Below are 20539 nucleotides of genomic sequence, written 5' to 3'. Positions count from 1 at the left end.
CTTGAACAGGCTCCTGATGGCACAGGTTAAGGCCAACACTCCAGATTTATTCATAAACACTAAATATTGTAATGTGAATACAGTAGGTTCAGCGTTCTCAAAGAATGAAATTAAATGGGCAAAAGGGGCTTTTCAATCATGAACCATCTTGTGAACCTAATTTCTTTTAATGCAAATTCCGTTAATTGGAAACAAGTTTATCCACAATCCAAATTTAATAATAGCCTGTAACATAAGTAAACTGACATATTGTTACCTCAAGAAATATTTTTATATTCACAAAATCAGCTATAATAAGCTTCAAGCATAGATTTTCTGTTAATATACATTACAGATTGATTTGTGTGACAAATACCAAAGCATAAGCAATAAGTGATAAATAACTTTTAACCAAATACAGTCAACATTCTAAAAATATCAAACTGTTTTGCAAAGTATTCTTTTTTAACATTTCTGTACTTTTGAAAATTTTCAATTAATATGCTTTGTCTATATACAGGCAATCCCCGATTTACAAATGTCTCACCTACAAATGCTTATACTTATGAATGGGATCCCATAAGAAGAGTGTATTAATATTAAAAATCTGACATGTAAACATTACTTCACACAAGTCAAAATTGGAAGGACTTTAAAAAAAAATGAAACCTGGGCTACTCTTATTCACCAACTGTAACCAACTGATCAACTGGATACTTCACTATAGGAAAGACTGAAGGTATTGAAAAGTATGCAGTGGTTTCAGGCATGAGAAACTTCAGTTATGAGATAAATTGGAGAGGATGGCACTGTTCTTAGAGGGAAGAGTTCTAAGAGGGATCTGACAGAAGTTTTCAAAATCATGAGGGAGAAACTGTTCCTGCTTGTAAAAGGATCAAGAAAAGCAGGGAACATAGAAAGCAATTTGTAAAAGAAGCAAATGTGATGTGAGAAAAAAAATTTTTCACACAATGAGAGGAATGGATTTGTAATGCATTATCTGAAAGTGCGGTAAAGGAGTTCTGTAATGGAGGCTAACTGACCAGTGATTAGCCTCTCCTCATGCTGTGTCCTTGGCATTCAATAGTTGCTCATCATGATTCCATGCTATCACACTGGTGGAATGTCCCTAATGACTTCACACTGATGGAAGAGGAAGGACGCAAGAACAACCTCAACTGGTACAGGAATTGAAACCATACTGTCAACACTAATAAGTACCACATGGAACCTTCTGAGCTAACAGGATCTCATGGCACTGATCAGTAAAGCTGAGCAAAGTTTTGAGTAGAACAATAAAGGATTGTAACTTTAATCTCACCCTGCTTTAAGACAAATAGAAATTGCAATAGAACTGGAGAAGAAAACATCTGTGAATCACTAAATGTGGAATGAATAATGGATTTATTAAAGGAAAACCATATTTGACTAACTTGATTAAGATTGTGATGAGATAAACAAGAGGTTGGATAAGGGCAATTCATATATATCCCTGGAATAAGAGTTGGGAGCAGCAACAGGCCTCAAAATAAGTGAGAAAGTGGGGAGAAGGTAAATTAAAGTTCAGGCTTAGGGCCTAACACTTACCGAGTGCAAGAGTTGGAAACAGCATTGGACCAGGGTGTATCCGAGTTTGAAAAAAATTATTTTTAAAAAATTAACTGTGACATCACAGCAAGACTGAGTTGATTGGCTAGTGAGTATTGTAACTGTATATGCCTAAATTCAAAATTAGTGAGTTAGTCTCAGGAACTAGGAAATTCAAAAATTGTATTTTGTTTTTCAAATAAATCCATTTGTTTGGAACACTGTTCCTCAAAAAGTGATGGATGCAAAGTATTTGAATACTTATGAGGAAAGGTAGGTAGATTTTTGATAATGAAAGGGGTGAAAGGTTATCAGTGATATTCAGGAATGTGAAGTGATGAGATCTTTTGACTAGCTTGAGAGGCTGAGTAGCTTACTCCTGCACCTAATTTGCATGCTTGCAGATAGCATCTTATATTTATTACAGCACAGAAGGAAGCCATTTGAACCATGAACGTGTGCTGGCCCTGTGAAACAACTACACTTCTACTGCCTCGATCCCTTCTTCCTTGTCAAGGAGTGCATCCCATATCCTAACTACTCCCTGCATAAAACAAAATAGTCCATGAGCTCCTTATACTTGTTGTGGGAGAGGGCATAAAAGATGGAGAAAGGGTTTTAAGTAAACAATTTGCATTAAAAAAACCATGGTGGGAGTTACTTTGCATTCCAGCATGACCCTGGAATAGTTAAACGTTTCGGCAAACAAGAGCTGGTCATACAGCACTTCATGTGGACTCATCTAATAGTGAATGGCAAGACTAATTGTCCACTATAGCCTTTCACGTCTTTACTCCTTCAACGTAAAGGAACAAAAATTAGGACTCTATCAGAGAGGGTGGTCAGAGTGAAAGACAATAATACTTTTAATGGGGCCTATGGTATCAAAAATGGAAGTGAGGGTGTAGCTGCACAGATCAGTAGCTGTAGTAATGTGGGGAAATCAACATTATAGAGCAAACACTGAAAATGCTTAAGTTAATAAAAAATTCACAAGCTGATGTCCAAAGCTAGATATTTAAAAAATAATGCATTAATTAATTTTCTTTGGTGAAAAATAATCAAGAAGCTTCTTTTCAAACAATGCCAATATTGATATATAACTTTTATATTAAAATTTCTAACATTATTATAAAATACATTGCACCCTAGATATAACAGCACAATGATCATCCTCCAAATAAAGGCAAATCAGTCCTTATATTGTGTGTTATTAATTGGAACATAAGTCAGCCAAGTTTAATATTCAGAACTAGATTAAAATATCAGACAACATTTCATTTCAATCAGCATCTTACTGAGTGCAAATTAAACTTAGGGATCTTGTGAGTTTTAAATGATAAAGAGACAAGCATGCCTCACAAACAGACATAATTTTCTTTTAAGGCATCATTACTCCAGTATCATCAGAAAACAATTGACAATAAGTTAAGACACTGTATATATGTTGTATATTATGGCGACTTAAGATCACCAAACTACATACTGCCCAGTTTTAAGATTTTAAGGTGCTTTCTTAAATTGTCATCCCACATTAGTTCATTCAATATTTATTATTATCTTTGAATATTAGTTCAGGAGAACCCCAACATCGATTTAGCCCCCAAGTAAGGCACAATAAAAAGAAGAGCAGCAGGAAATTTAAGTTGCAAGTGAGCGGAGTCTCCTTGGGCTATCTACTTATCTTCTGATGGAAATAGATGAACATAAATAGGGGAGGTGATGGCCTAGTGGTATTATCACGAGACAAGATCCAGATAATGTTCCTGCTGACACGTGTTTGAATCTATCCATGGCATATGGTAGAATTTGAATTCAATTTATTGAATTAATAATGGGTGATCATGAAACCATTGCTAATTGTTGGAGGGGAAACACATCTGCTTCACTAATGTCCTTTATGGAAGGAAATCTACCATTCTTATCTGGTCTGGCCTACATAGGATTAGATTTTAGATTACATTACCTACAGTATGGCAACAGGCCCTTCGGCCCAACAAGTTGGACTGATTGAGATATTACAAAACAACTCTCCCAACAGTGCTTTGTCTGAATTGTGCTTTCCATGAATATTGCAAAGTTTAGTACCACTGTCATTACAACTATCATCTGATTGCCTTCCTTCAATCCAATGTTATTGGTCTTGTTTTAATTAAAAATAAGTATTTACATCAAATCCAGATAAAGATTATTCCAATAATTCCATTCCATATGATTGCAATAGCTAACGTTTTCAGGCAGGATTTGTCCTGTGGGCTGCTGAACTTCATCACCAGGCTCAAGTGGGGGTCAAAAGCTCATACTGTAAGGAAGAGTTGATCAATGTGACTTTGCTTTAAACAGATAATTTGTGACAGAGGACAGGATCACCATTCCAATAAGGATAGTGGGAGGGCACTCAAAGCTGGAAGACCTGTCATTAAATAAAGCAGGGTGCAGTGAAAGGTATTTGCAAGAATGATGCTTCCAAATGGAGCCATCCCCTTGCCAACTTCTCTAAAATTAAAATGGCTTTAATAACTAGGCCACTACTGATAGCAGGGGTTTGTGATTTTGTGCAATTGTGTGTATATATGTATGTGTATGTGTTTTGGAGATGGTGTGAAGAATTGGGAGGGGAGGGCAGACTGTAGCTGCTACTGCATCAGGCCGACAGGAAGGCTCTTGGTGCTAGTCCTCCCCAGTCTGCCAAACATTTCCACACCCAGACAGCTAACAAGCCCCGCCACCTCTGAAACGTGGAGACCAACTGGTAAATTGTATGAGACCTCAGTTAACATATTTTAAATGGCTGTATTACTTTAATTACAAATGCTCCAGGAAGGATAGAAAGGGAGGCAAGAGAAGAGGGAGTGGTGTTTTTGATAAGGGATAGCATTACAGCTGTGCTGGGGGAGGATATTCCTGAAATACATCTAGGGAAGTTATTTGGGTGGAACTGAGAAATAAGAAAGGGATGATCACCTTATTGGGATTGTATTATAGACCCCCTAATAGTCAGAGGGAAATGGAGAAACAAACTTGTAAGGAGATCTCTACTATCTGTAAGAATAATAGGGTGGTTATGGTAGGGGATTCTAACTTTCCAAACATAGACTGGGACTGCCATAGTATTAAAGGTTTAGATGGAGAGGAATTTGTTAAGGAGTATACTTAACAGGGAAATCAGGAGGGCAAAAAGGGGACATGAGATAGCTTTGGCAAATAGAATTAATGAGCATCCAAAGGGTTTTTACAAATACATTAAGGACAAAAGGGTAACTAGGGAGAGAATAGGGCCCCTCAAAGATCAGCAAGGCGGCCTTTGTGTGGAGCCGCAGAAAATGGAGGAGATACTAAATGAGTATTTTGCATCAGTATTTACTGTGAAAAAGGATATGGAAGATATAGACTGTAGGAAAATAGATGGTGACATCTTGCAAAATGTCCATATTACAGAGGAGGAAGTGCTGGATGTCTTGAAACGCATAAAAGTGGATAAATCCCCAGGACCTGATCAGGTATACCCTAGAACTCTGTGGGAAGCCAGAGAAGTGATTGCTGGGCCTCTTGCTGAAATATTTGTATCATTGACAGTCACAGGTGAAGTGCCGGAAGACTGGAGGTTGGCTAAGGTGGTGTTTAAGAAGGGTGGTAAGGTCAAGCCAGGGAATTATAGACCAGTGAGCCTGATGTCGGTGGTGGGCAAGTTGTTGGAGGGAATCCTGTGGGACAGCTAATGACTCTAATTGACAACTCACTGTAACACAGCTGATTCAGGAAAATGGAGAGAAGATGGAGTTGGGAAACACATTGACTGTGACACTTTTAGCACCCATCCATCGCAGTACCTGGCCCTAAAAAGAGTTACAGGTCAAGCCGTAGAGTCATAATGGCTCAAAAACAAACTACACAGCAGAAGGAGCACCATGCTATCTCTCTATAAAACAATCCAGCATACTAATCACCTCAGGGTCTCCAGACAACTAAGTACTTACCTAATCTAATGCAATGATTCTCTTTCATTTTGTTGATTTGTTCTCATGACGTTTGCTCTGTTTCCCATTGTTTCCAGACTGTCTTCCACTGACTGATACAGGTTTCTTTCTTTCTCCCCTGTAGACTTTCACAGATTAATTCTCTCTCTCTCTCTCCTACTGACTTCACGCACTCATTCTCTCTGTATTCTGCTGACTTCCTCCACATTCACACACTTTGTCTCTCCCTGATTCCTGCAGGTTCACTTTCTCTGTCTACCACTGACTTGTACAGTTCACCCTTTCTGCCTTCCACTGATCCCTGCTGTTAATATTGGTTAAAAATCACACAACACCAGGTTATAGTCCAACAGGTTTAATTGGAGGTGCGCTAGCTTTCGGAGCGACGTTCCTTCATCAGGCGATAGACTATCACCGCTCCTTCATCAGATGATAGTCTATCACCTGATGAAGGAGCGTCGCTCCAAAAGCTAGCGTGCCTCCAATTAAACCTGTTGGACTATAACCTGGTGTTGTGTGATTTTTAACTTTGTACACCCCAGTCCAACACCTGCATCTCCAAATCATGGTTAATATTGGTCTCCAACACTATTTCCTTCAGGCTCTATTGCTTCCTGACTCCAACTGACCACCCACTGCCACTTTCAGCTATGGGTTCCTGACACTGTTTTTGGTCAGGCTGACTCTCTCCCCACTAACTCTCTGCTGTGTGGGCCATCAGCACTATCCTCCCTCAGGTTCACTCTTTTCATCTCTTTCTCACTTCCTTTTGTTCTTTCTCCTAAGTTAAAGGAAGTAATTAGGAATCACCCTCATGTAATTCCTTAGTATGTGTCCTTGTGCTTGTTTACTTGTCTTAGTGTTTAAATTAGATTCTGTCCAGTGGCTCGAGCTTTGGAAATTAAACTTCTTGCCTTCCATTGGATCCAGTTCAAATAAGTATGAATGACAATTTCATGAAGTTCTGGATCTTGACAGCCTGAGTTGGGCAATACAGCCAAGCTGGTGGCCCAGATGAAGGCTAACCAGGGCTTTGTATAGCTGAAATATGACTTGTATTGTATCATTGGGAAATTTAAATATGTGGATTTCTATTGCAATGACCAAATAATTAATGGGTCAATGAATAGCTGAGATCCAACATTGACCCTTGCAAGACACCACTCGTCACATCCTGCCAATTAGAGTACCTGCTCATCATTAGCTACTTTCTGGGTACCTCTACTCTGCCAATTTCTAAATAGATCAGTAATCTGCCTTCAATTCTGAGATCTTCACGGCAGCCAACAGTCTCTGGATTGCCTTCTGGACATCCATGTAATTAATGCCTAGAATAATATAAAGTTAAAAATCACAACACCAGGTTATAGTCCAACAGGTTTAATTGGAAGCACACTAGCTTTCGGAGCGACTGTTGGACTATAACCTGGTGTTGTGTGATTTTTAACTTTGTACACCCCAGTCCAACACTGGCATCTCCGAATCTAGAATAATATAAACATTCTCTGTACATTAGTACGGCCAGAATTTCAAAAACTATGAGCAGATTTGTTAGGCTTGACCTACCCTTTGAAAAATCTATGCTGGCTATCTCTGATGAAAATTCCAAGGTGTTCATTCACCCTACCTTCAATTATAGACTTTAGGAATTCTCTGAAAAGAAAGGTTAACTTATTTATAGTTTTCTGATTTCCTTCTCCCAACCTTTCTGAAAGGACAAAGGAAAACATGATAAGAGATAGGAAGCATTTTTCACTGCTCCGAGCACACTGGACTCATTCCAGTGAAAACAGAACACATGAGCTTGGAATAATAACTAATTTCCTGCACAAACGTAATTTTCACAAGTTTAACAAAAAAATTAGACTATTTTCCTAATCAACCTTTTACAGAGATGTTATTGCACGTCTCTGGAGCAGGTGGTACTTGAACTCAGACCTCCTAGTCAAGGGGCTGAGGACACATCCACAACACCACAAGAAGGCCAAGTTTACAATGTTATTCTCTTAGTCTCATTCGTCCTACTTCCTGGTATTTAACTCATTTATCACATGATTTCCTCATTGCGTTCACACACTGGAACTTGTAACTATTCAGGATGGTTACAAGGGAATTCCTACTGAGCCTGGCTCAGTGTAAGTTGGGAGTTTCTCACCTGTGTAAATCTGACAACAGGGTATCCTTCAACTTAGTCTGATGGACAGCATGTTCTAGCTCTCTTATGTTATTGCTAGTACTGGAAAATTCCTTTTAATTGGTTTTGTAGTAAGAGTAAACTATAGTAATGGAAAACTATCAAAGAAGAAAAGTAAAGATGCAAGATAGCTTACAGATTCCACTTCCTTAACAGTTTGAAAAACAATGCCAATAACCCATTCAACATTTAAATTGGAATGTTAAGTTCCATTTTCCTAGGTTCAGAGCAAGTCCAAAAACAGTGGCAAGCTTCGAATATTTTGACATGTCATATATTTGTGATAAAAATTAAAATAAAATATATAATGAGGAATTTCTTTTTTGTCCAATATTTGTACAAAAGGTTATGAAAAGACTGAATTTTCCATCAATTTATTTCCCAGAGATAAAGTTCTATATAAAAGCCCGCTAATTATTGGTACTTGGAAAACATTCCAGACTCCTTTTCTACTTCTCACTATTCAACCTTAACTTGCTGTCTATTAGAAATAACAATCCCTATGTCCAAAGCAAGGACCCAATTTTTATATGGAGCTAAAAACAGTAATTGCTGGAAAATCTCAACAGGTCTGTAAGTTCAAACCCAAAACATTAATTCTGATTTCTCTCCACAGATCCTGCCAGACCTGCTGACGTTTCCAACAATTTCTATTTTTGTTTTTGATTTCCAGTGTCCACAGTTCTTTCCATTATTTCGTATTCCAGCCTCGGGCGACTGTGTGGAGTTTGCACATTCTTCCTCTGTCTGCGTGGGTTTCCTCCGGGTGCTTCGGTTTCCTCCCACAATCCAAAGATGTGCAGGTCAGGTGAATTGGCCATGCTAAGTTGCCCTTAGTGTTAGGTGCATTAGTCAGAGGAAAATGGGTCTGGGTGGGTTACCCTTCAGAGGGTCGGTGTGGACTGGTTGGGCCGAAGGGCCTGTTTCCACACTGTAGAGAATCTAATCTAATAAAAAATCTGACTCTAGACCCAATCTTGTAGCCTCCAATGTCATTCTGCACCAGGTAATTACCTAATTTTGAAGAACTTAACATTGTTACTGTATAACTTTTGAAGGGATTCTGCTTCACTCATCTATTAATTTGCTGTTTAGTCTAAATGTTCTAACTATGTCTCTGTCATCCCAGCCATTCAGCATTTTTTCAAAAAACAGATCACCTTCTCCCTTTGTCCTTTTTCCTGCAATAAAATCAAGTTGCACTCCACAAATTTTCCTCATAACTTTGAAAATACTAATTCATCTTTTATATTCCTCTAGGCATTAAATGCTTCCGCATTTTATTTTAGTGAAAATGCCTCAAATTTGCACACCATATTCAAATAGTCAGAGAATTATATAGAACATACAGCACAGGTACAGGCCATTCAGTCCAGTGTGTCTACTTTTGTGTTTATGCTTTAAACAAGCCTCCCCCCCAATTTAAATATTCATTTTTGGGTCTGTCTAAAAGTTAATAATTTTGCTTGTAACACACATTTAATGCATCCAGTAACCTAAGACTGACCATTGCACCACAAAGAGAATGTATATTATTGGTGATGACATCTATTGAATGAAAAATATACCAAAGTCCAATTGACTACATTGGTGTATATAAAACATCATATTTTGAAAAGGAATAGGGTGTTCTCCTTATTCACCCTTGGCCAATATTCACCTTTCAAACAACATCACGAAAAGAAAATAGAAAATCAAGATAATAGGAGGGGTAGGCCATTTGGCCCTTCAAGCCTGCTCCTCCACTCAGTAAAATCCTGGCTTCTTATCCAACTCAGCATCCTATTCCCTCTCCCCATACCCGATCCTTTAGCGCTAAGAACTACATCTAATTTCATGAAAACATTCAATGTTTTCAAGACTGGAGCAACTGGGCTTGTATACCCTTGAGTTTAGAAAACTGAGAGGGGATCTGATTGAGACATATAAGATTATTAAAGGATTGGACACTCTGGAGGCAGGAAACATGTTTCCGCTGATGGGTGAGTGCCGAACCAGAGGACACAGCTTAAAAATATGGGGTAGACCATTTAGGACAGAGATGGGAAGAAACTTCTTCACCCAGAGAGTGGTGGCTGTGTGGAATGCTCTGCCCCAGAGGGCAGTGGAGGGCCAGTCTCTGGATTCATTTAAGAAAGAGTTGGATAGAGCTCTCAAAGTTAGTGGAATCAAGGGTTATGGAGATAAGGCAGGAACAGGATACTGATTAAGGATGATCAGCCATGATCATATTGAATGGTGGTGCAGGCTCGAAGGGCAGAATGGCCTACTCCTGCACCTATTGTCTATTGTCATGGCCTCAAACACTTTCTCTGACAGAAATTTCTCCTCATCTCAATATTGAACGGTTTACCCCATACCCTTAGATTGTGACCCATGGTTCTGGATTCCCCAGTCATCAGAAACATCCTTCCTATATTTACCTTATCTAGTCCTGTTAGAATTTTATAAGTTCCGATGAGATGCCCCTCATTCTTCTGAATTCCAGTGTATACATTCCTAACCACTCTAATCTCTTTTCATACATCAATGCTACCATTCCAGGAATCAGCCTGGTGAATCTTTGTTCACTCCCACCATAGCCAGAGCATCCTTTCTCAGGTAAGGAGGCAAAAACTACACACAATACCAAGGCTCTGTACACAACTGCAGCAAGACATTTCTGCTCTAGTACTCCAATCCTTTAACTATGAAGGTCAAAATACCATTTACCCCCTTCACCACCTGCTGACCTGCATGTTTATTTTCAGTGACTGATGTACAAAGATATTGATGTCTTATTGTACCTTCTCCTTTCTCGATCCATCACTGTTCAGATATTAATCAATCTTTCTGTTCTTGCTACCAAAATGGATAACCTCACAATAATTAACATTATACTTCATCTGCCAGGCATTTGCACGCTCAATTTAGGCAAATTACACTGAAGCATCTCTGCATTCTCCTCACAGTTCACACTCCTATCCAGATTTGTGTCATCTGCAAACTTGAAGATATTACATAGTTCCCTCATCTGAATCATTAACATATCATCCGTTATTATCATATTGCCATCTGTGAAAGTTTGCTCTGATACATACTGACTGATACATTTCATAAATTATAACATTGACCAAAATACTTCATAGATTGAAAAGCACTTTGAGATGTTCAGTAGTTGAAAAGTTCTATATAGATATGTCTTTTTATTTCACCATGCATTATAAAGCTAGCCAAGATCAAAATGCCAAAATGGAAAACCCTATATCAACATTTTATAATAGGTAAAACCTTACTTTGGGAGGGAAAATCCCATTTTCCTCAGTACGTGAGGTTTCAAATGGCAAAAAATTTTTAAATTTGTAACACAATGTTACAATATTTTCATTTAGCACTTGTTGATGATTTATATTGCAATGTTGGTGTCTGCTCCCAACACAAACTTATTGGATGACAGCACAAATCAGAGTTTAGGCCTGGAAATCAGTGTCACTCTTTTTATTCTAAAATAGGAAACAACGCGACATGGATACACTGAACCATAAGCCAAATTATTCAATCTGTATTCCAATTGATACAGATTCTGTACTTGGATCCATGCCTTGTATCATTTAAAACTACAAGACCACAACAAATAGGAACAAGAGTAGGCTTTTCACCCACTCAAGTCTGCTCTGCCATTTAATAGGATCGTGGCTGATCCAACATTCCTCAAGTCCACTTTCCTGCCCCTCCCCTTAAAATATTGATCAGTAGGGGAATTAAATGTTATTTATCTCAGCCTGAAATATACACAAGAACTCTGCTGCCATAGCTGTCTGCGGCAAGGAGTTCCAAAGACTGAACACTCTAAGAGAAGATATTCCTTTTCATCTCAGAATTAAATTAATGCCCCTTTATCCTGACACTATCTTGTCCAAGACTCTCCCATGAGGGGGAACATTGTCTCAGCATTTAACCTGTCAAGCCTCTTAAGAATCCTATATGTTTCAGTGAGATCACCTCTCACTCTTCTAAACTCCAGTGAGTAGTGTCCTAACCTGTTTAGCCTTTGTTCATAATTGGGGATCCTCAATATTGGGAATCATCTTAGTGAACCTTCTCTGAACTGCCTCCAATTTTCTTAAATAAGGACACCAAAAATGCTCACCGTACTCTGATGGTCTCACCAAAACCTTGTAGACTGCTAAGACTTTCCTAGTTTTATTTCAAGAGCGTTGGAGTATGAGACCCAACATTCCATTACTCTTCCCGATTACCTACAAGCTTTCTGTGTTTTGTGCACAAACATACACACATACGTCTATGGGGGTGAATTTGCATTTGCAGATAATTCTATTTCGTTCAACAATCTATAGGTAGTTAGTCCATGTGACATTTTATAAGTCCCTACTTTGGAAATAGAACCAGTCTGACTAAAGATTGGGATATTGACAGTCTCTAAGCTCACACCTTTAATGTATTGTCTGAGCTAGGATGTCACTTTTTTTTTTATAAAACCTTAAGTTATTTTGGGACTATGATTTGAAAGAAATTCTGGGATTTAGATATTAATGAATTGAAACCTGCAACCTATTTTAAGTAATGAAAGACTTAACACCAATCTAGCTTTGTTCAATATGCTGCATCAGTTGTGTGACACTTTGAATTTTTATTTTAAATTCTGTGTCCTATGATCCTGCCCCGCCTAGCTGCAAAAGCTTGTATTTCAAAATAAACTTGTTGGACCCTAACCCGGTGTTGTGTGATTTTTAACTACAAACATTTCATCATTCTGAACAATGGTAACTGCTCTTCCAAAGGTTTGGGTACAAGGGGGAAAGTATACTATTTTACTCACCGTGCCATTACTTGCAAAGGCTCCACAATAAGTGAATCTGGAAAAGAACATGAAGTAAGAGACATTGTCAAGAATGATACTGAAAATATTTGTTTATTCAACTGAGTTGTCAAAAACTGAGACAAATTAAATAATTATTTTAAAATTGTGATTTATATTTGTTGGAAACTTAAGAAATCTTAATTAGCTGAACAGATGAAAGGTAAGCATCCTACATATGTGTGCAAGAAATATTATATGAAATAAAATAGATTGAAATGAAAGAGTTCAATGCAAGTGACTGTCCAGAAATATAAGCAGAAGGAATGGTTAGTGAGAACTGTACAAGGAAATGCATTTATAATAACGCAGCACAGCACTTTAAATTCAGGTTGTTTAAAAATGTATGTTTTTTTTAATACCTTTAGTACAGTCATGCTACTGGGAAAAAATACAAATTAAAGAAATAAAAGAAATGTTAAATTGAAGACTGACTTATACACTTAATGGTAAGGTCCTAGGGAGTGCTGCTGAACAAAGAGACCTTGGAGTGCAGGTTCATAGCTCCTTGAAAGTGGAGTCGCAGGTAGACAGGATAGTGAAGGCGGCGTTTGGTATGCTTTCCTTAACTGATCAGAGTATTGAGTACAGCGATTAGGAGTTGCAGCTGTACAGGACATTGGTTAGGCCACTGTTGGAATATTGTATGCAGTTCTGGTCTCCTTCCTATCGGAATGATGTTGTGAAACTTGAAAGGGTTCAGAAAAGATTTACAAGGATGTTGCCAGGGTTGGAGGATTTGAGCTACAGGGGGAGGCTGAACAGGCTGGGGCTGTCTTCCCTGGAGCATTAGAGGCTGAGGGGTGACCTTACAGAGGTTTACAAAAGCATGAGGGGCATGGATAGGATAAATAGACAAAGTCTTTTCCCTGGGATTGGGGAGTCCAGAACTAGAGGGCATAGGTTTAGGGTGAGAGAAGAAAGATATAAAAGAGACCCAAGGGGCAACGTTTCCATGCACAGGGTGGTACGTGTATGGAATGAGCTGCCAGAGGAAGTGGTGGAGGCTGGTACAATTGCAACATTTAAAAGGCATTTGGATGAGTATATGAATAGAAAGGGTTTGGAGGAATATGGGCCAGGTGCTGGCAGATGGGACTAGATTGGATTGGGATACCCGGTCGGCACGGACGGGTTGGACTGAAGGGTCTGTTTCCGTGCTGTACATCTTAATGACTCTATGACTCAATGATTGATGTTGAAAAGCTTTAACCTTAAGATAGGATTCAAAATGTTTATTGAGGGTAGATGGAAAAATGAAGGGGCAGTGGGACTTTGGGGAGGAATTTCTAGACAGTAAACTGAAGGAAGTTTTTGCCATCAATATAGGGGCAAAGGGCATGAACAAGAGACCAATTGAAGTACAGAAGAACAGTAAGGCAAGTCTTAAAGGTAATGCAGAGATAAGGTAAGATAAGATATGACAACAAAATCATATAAATAAGGAGCATGAATACATTATTTCGTCCCTCAAACCTGTTCCAGCAGTTGGTAAGATTATAGCCAAACAGATTGAGGCCTCAACTTCACTCTTCTGCCTACTTCCCATACCTTTCAATTCCCTTGTTGGTCAGAAATCTATCTAATTTTGGTTTAAAAAAGTATACAGTACAGTGAATCTGCTCCACCTACCTCTGTGGGGAATACAACCTTAAAGATTCGTGATCTTCGGAGAGAAAAACAATTCTCTATGTCTCATCATCCCAATGGAAAATCTCTTACTTGTAAACTGTGTCCTCCAGTTCTGGTCTCTCCTACTTCCTTTCAGCATGAACCTTCTCATCCTCCAAACTGTCCCCACTAGTGCTTTATCTTGAAGAAAGGTATTAAATTCCACCAAGCAATTTTGATTGAAGAATTAATCCAAAGTAAAGCAGGTTTGTTGTACTCTCTGTGCACAGCTTCAGTGTGTAATGTGAATGCTGGGCACAGCCTTGTCTACAGTAATGCGATTCAGTGTGAGACCAAATTTAGGGAAGTAGATTTGCTTATCTCCAGCTTTACCTACTTTCAACTTCACTTTTTGCCAAAAATCTTGTGTTAAATTATTGGTGTGCAATGCATTCGGCAAATAAGATTGGGGTCTAGATTATCAAATCACGTGGTATCTCTTCATGGAGCTTTATAAAAATTGATACTTCTAATAATTAAACAAAAGCCTTTCAGCTCAGTGCCAGGAATCCACTTTCTTCCGCCTTGTTTCAACATATTAGGATATCAATCTTGATTGAGCTTTTATAAAGCATTCACTATGCTTTTACAAACTGTTAGAACCGAGGCTGGAGGAATGCACTGTCACTCTTAACCCAGCTCTACTAGTTACAGAATTAAATAACAATTAGTTTTCCAGTTATCAAGATGATCAATTAAATACCTTAACTATATCAAGTTTTAAATAGCAAATCTATGATCCAAGTTTCTTAAGAAACACAATTATTGGTTTATGAAAGCAAAATGTATTCAATAAAACTGCAATAATTGGTTAACATATGCAATCAGTAATATAGAAGCATTCTTTAAATAACTCCAACACATACAAACACATGCTCACTTTTCAGAAAAAGGAGAGAAAAAAAAAACAGATTTCTGTGCAGAGGTGGGTTTTCTGAAAAATGAATTTAGCCCATGGGCTGCTCTAAGACTCAAATGGGTAAACTGTGATATGTTCCAGAGGCTGTTGTTCTGAGTTCTGCATGGTGTGGTCAAATCACTAAACACATAAGCTTATCTCTGAAGTCTTACTGACACAGCTTAGGAAATACAATCTTAAGATTGAAAACAATCACATTTTTCAAAATAACAAATAGATTTCACCCTGCACCGACAAGAAGATTTTTCTTTTCAGAAATGAGAAAGATTAGCTGAGCAGCTTGTTATTAGCAAGTTTTCTTCCAACTCAGCTTGGTTTTTAGCAAGCTTTCTGTAAGTGAACCAGATAAAACAAGCAGTACATTTTGTAGGACCACACCTGTGAAGAGATGGGACATGAAAAAAACCCCAAGTAGCCAAGAATGATGTCACTAATGTTCCTATCATTCCAATTCCTGTATCTTGAGGCTGAATGAGGCCCTATTCTCCTACTACCTTCTGGCCCAGACCCTCTGGTGCAACTCATACAGGATCCTACTATCATCACACCAGTGAATGAGATAGTGACAGAGAAAATGCTGGCAGATATGTTCCAAATGAGATAGCTCCATGAAGGGCTAGAGATGATTGAAGCCCATCCTCAGTGAGGTGGTAATGGCCCTCGTGTCCCCTACTGAACCTCCCATCAACCCCTATCAAACTCAGGAGCTTTGAGCTAATGCCTGGGTTACCACAATGAAATTCAAGTGGACTTTAAGGCTGGCTCTGATCTTTAGGTCTAACTGCTTTTCTGTAAAGAGAATAAGTATGAGTAAGTGGATGGCTCATTCCGACCGGCAAACTCGATGGACCGCTTAGCCTTTTTCTATACTGTAGACTTCTTTGACACTAAAGGACATTGCTCCATTTGTCTGGGGAAAGTGCTATTTTAACTCATCTACAAGTACAATTCCCAGCCCAGTGAGCAACAAATGCACTTCTCTGAAGATGTGTTCTCTCATCTGGATTCTACTGATGTTGTGTACATCATTCTTGGAGGTGTTGTGGGCAAGGGATGGGTTGGCAAACCTTCAAGTGCATTAGAAGAGGAAACCTCTGGTACTTTGGACAGCCAAGTGGTGGAGTGCCTAAGGGACTCAGTTGGTCTGATCTTTCAGTGTAACTGCTTTTCTGTAAAGAGAATAAGCATGAGAAAGGGGTCAATTGCTGGAAAATGGGATTAGAATAGATTGGTGGCTCATTTTGACAGGCAGACCCGATGAATCACATGGCCCTTTTCTGACCATTTTTCTGGGGAAAGTGCTGTTTTAGCTCATCTACAAGTTCACTGCCAGGCCAGTGAGCAACAAATCCGCTCTGCTGAAGATGTGTTCTCTCATCTTGACTCTATTGACGTAGTGTACATCATTTTTGGAGGGGCTGGGGTGGGGGGGTGGGGAACGGATGGGTGGCAAAATTTCAAGTGCAATAGAAGAGGAAAGCTCTGGTGCTTGGCACAGGCAGACAGCATTCAAATTGGTGATCGGGCAAAATCCCTATTTTGACACTCGTACATTTTCTTTTGTGAAATCTGAAGGATGGAATAGAACTAACCACCTCTGCATTTCTCAGGTACATGTTGCCTGCTTCCTGACTATGATCTTGTAACCAAATATATACTTGGACCATTACCTGTTGAAGACACAGCTTCTGCTTTTACAAGTATTGACAAGGTTTGCATACTGGCATTTTACAATGGAGCTGCTCGAGAATAAGCAATTTTGGGAATTGCTCTGTTGAATTTGGGCTGACTGGAGAAAGAAGCAAAAGGTAGTCAATTTGGAATTCCGCCTCTGACAGGCAGTCATTGCCACACATTTGCAGAAGATGTATGAAGAAATGAAGGATGTGCTGATGGACCATTAGCTTGTTACATCCTCAGAAGTGGAGAAAGTGAGGTCTGCAGATGCTGGAGATCAGAGCTGAAAATGTGTTGCTGGAAAAGCGCAGCAGGTCAGGCAGCATCCAGGGAACAGGAGAATCGACGTTTCGGGCATAAGCCTGAAGAAGGGCTTATGCCCGAAACGTCGATTCTCCTGTTCCCTGGATGCTGCCTGACCTGCTGCGCTTTTCCAGCAACACATTTTCAGCCCACATCCTCAGAAGTGTCCATTTGGATGTTGGGTTTTTTCTTTCAGGACCAGGAACTGGAATGAAGGCAAAAATATATAAGAATTTCAGGATTATTGGCTGCCGATGGATCCCTGGTCTCTGATCTGGAAGTCATCAGTGCCCAAGCCCAGCCTATTTCAGGGTTCTGAACTCTCTTGATCTGTCTAAAAAGGATGCTCTTAAGAGTTTTGTGGCAAGACCTGCCAGGCATTAAGGATCTTAATTCCCTGTCCAATCTGGTGTAGCTGACTGGTGCTCTCAGGGGGCTACATGTGGAGTTTCACAGGCCACAGAGTTCTGGGATGTTTTGTACCTGGTGACAAATCAGGGCTGGCAAGGGGCAACCTCTGCCTTTGTAAGAACTGGTACCAGGTAACATAGGTTAATGGTCACTGTTAAAGCTATGTCTTCTTGTCCATGGTTAAAAATCACACAACACCAGTCATAGTCCAACAGGTTTGTTTGGAAGCACTAGCTTTCAGAATGCTGCTCCTTGATCAGCTGGTTCCATGTTGGACTATAACCTGGTGTTGAGTGAGTTTTAAGTCCAACACTGGCATCGCCAAATCATTCTTGCCCATGCATCTTTCTGGCCCATATGGTCCACCCTAACTGCACCTCCATGGTCATGGGCTGTGCAATTTTTCACATCTAACTGGTCTCAGACAGCTGGTGTTGTTCATCTGTTTTTCTAGGTGAAAAGCACATGATATTCAATGAATGATCATGAATATTCATTAAGAAGATTCTACTATGTTGATTGTTGGATGTCTCATTTCATTGGCCAAATGATTTAAAGCAGGAATCATTACAGCTGAAGAGTACAGTTCAAAAATTCACCTTTAAAGTATATAACATGCAAATTAACTTATTAAATAGAGATTGCTGGGCAGATAATGTGTTGCAGCTGTATTATGTGGGAACTGGTGGATGCCATTGCAGACAATGGTGACCACATCTGCAGTAAGTGTTGGCTGCTCACGGAACTTTAGCTTAAAATTGATGAGTTGGAGTCTGAGCTGTAGATGCTGCAACACATCACAAGCAGGGAGAGCTTACTGAACATAGTGTCAATTCCTGATGAAAGTCGATTTTCCTGCTCCTCGCATGTTACCTAACCTGCTGTGCTTTTCCAGCAATACACTCTCAATATTGTGTTTTAGTCGGCAATTAGATTAATTGAGTGAAGCAGGAATGGTAATCCAGAACATAGCTGTGAAGTAGCTTCGATCAGTAGCTTCGGTCCAGTAGGTACAAGGTTCTTGCTCCCATTGTGGATGAAAGCACAAACTGCAGAAAGGATCAAACTAACCACAGCACTGTGGAGTTTGTAACTCTTGTCATATATATCAGTGCATAAATGATTGGCTCCAGTTCTATCCTTCACCAACTTATTTTCTGGATTATAACATGGTAGCAGAGGGCCAACATAAAAGTATAAACAAGTGCAGGAGTAAACCATATGGCCAATGAGATAAAAACAAGGACTGCAGATGCTGGAAACCAGAGTCTTCTTCCTGATGAAGGGCTTTTGCCCAAAACATCGATTTTCCTGCTCCTCGGATACTGCCTGACCTGCTGTGCTTTTCCAGCATCACTCTAATCTAGACATATGGCCAATGAACCTGGTTGACCATTATGATTAAGAACAATCTTCAAAAGATCTTCAATAGACAGGCATACTATGGAAAAAATATAAAATGAACTTTAAAAGATTGCATCAAAGATTAATTTCATTTTAATACTGTGATCAGCACCAGCTTTTAAACTGCTGGATAGTATTGAGTTGTCCGATATTATCAGACTATTGGTTTCAACCAATGTTCAGTTCTTGGAAAGAGAGACATCTGCTGCCTTGAAAAATATTCCTGAGGTTATAATTCCATGTAAAGTAGCTGATGTCAGTCATTTTAAAAGTATTAATATAATCTCTACTGAGATCGCTATGCTGCTGAATGAATCTTCTATTAAATAGGCGCAAAGTAAAATTGACATAGCACATGATAAAGTGATTATTTTTGGAAGATCAATGGATTGGTGGTTCCCCTAGTTAAAATATTTATTGGTATCTCCACAGTACCAGAGTTTCTCATCAGAGCATTGCACAAGTATTTTCCCCATCAGGCAATCAGAATCAGATTAAAAAGCAAGTTGCCTTAAAGTTACATGTTTTCATTCTACTTGTTGAAGGTTAAACCATCCTGCTGTAGGTGTGGTTGAAGTATATGAAGCTAACAGAAATGGAATCCAATATGATTCTCCTTTTCAGAATGCTGGGGTTCCAAAGAAGTGTTATATTGGATTTGAAACATTAGCTCTGTTCCTCTTTCCACACACGTAGCCAGAACTGTTGAGTATTTCCTGCACTTCCTGTTTTTATTGCAGGTTTCCAGAATCCACAGTATAGCATTTTATTGCTGTAATAGAAAAGAATATCAGACTGTTTCTTTGGTAATTCTCTTGCACTCTCTAGAGGCTGTAGCTTCAAATTCCATTCCAAAACTTGAACAGATAATCTTGATTGCATTTCACTTAAAGGACCATTACAGAAATATCGAAGTGCATGGAATTGATGCTTGAAATCTGTGAACAAAAGTATCAAAGGATGCCACCATAGCTTATTACACACACTTGGGTTTAACAAGATTGGTGCCATTGATCTAAATGTATGGCTTAAATACAAAGATTGTCATTCTACATTTTATAGACCAGATTTAGTTTATCCACAATAGTACACTGTAAGGACAAAATACTTATCATAGATTAAATCAAGGACAAATGGATATGAACTGTACTTGTTTCTGACCAGAAGCAAAAGTGATGCCAAGTATCAGGAGTTTTGAAGAACATCTGTATCTTACTGGAGGATATTAGAGTGCTCTCTCCTCCAGCTGGAAAAGTGATCTTAGAATGTCTTTAGCTCTTTCTTTCTTTTGTATCAATGAACATAAACGTGGTATTTACCCTTGATGATACGTTTGACGGAGATATTGCTGAAAGTTTGTTTCGAAAAGGAGCAGATACAGAAATAAACTATGGAAACTAAACAAATAAAATTATGAGGGGCATGGACAGGATGAGGTGGGGGTGGGTCCAGACCTAGAGGGCATAGGTTTAGGGTTGGAGGAAAAAGATATAAAAAGGGACAGCTTTTTCACACAGAGGGCAGTGCATGTATGGAATGAGCTGCCAGAGGAAATGGTG

General features: G+C 39.1%; 1 protein-coding gene across 3 annotated transcripts in view; it reads right to left on the bottom strand.

Annotated features, from left to right (window-relative positions):
* erich2 (glutamate-rich 2) overlaps nucleotides 1–20539 on the bottom strand; it is a 256997-nt gene that overhangs the window by 197014 nt on the left and 39444 nt on the right. For all 3 annotated transcript variants that reach the window (XM_043693703.2, XM_087989049.1, XM_043693704.2), the window contains one exon: nucleotides 12557–12593. In XM_043693703.2, the coding sequence (XP_043549638.1) occupies nucleotides 12557–12593 (37 nt within the window). The remainder of the gene's footprint in view (nucleotides 1–12556; nucleotides 12594–20539) is intronic.

This window comes from Chiloscyllium plagiosum, unplaced genomic scaffold (assembly GCF_037043375.1).
Source record: "Chiloscyllium plagiosum isolate Xiang-an unplaced genomic scaffold, Cpla_swu_hap1 HiC_scaffold_7, whole genome shotgun sequence".
NCBI lineage: Eukaryota > Metazoa > Chordata > Chondrichthyes > Orectolobiformes > Hemiscylliidae > Chiloscyllium > Chiloscyllium plagiosum.
Note: the sequence above shows the minus strand (reverse complement) of the source record. Positions and strands in the feature narration are given on the sequence as shown.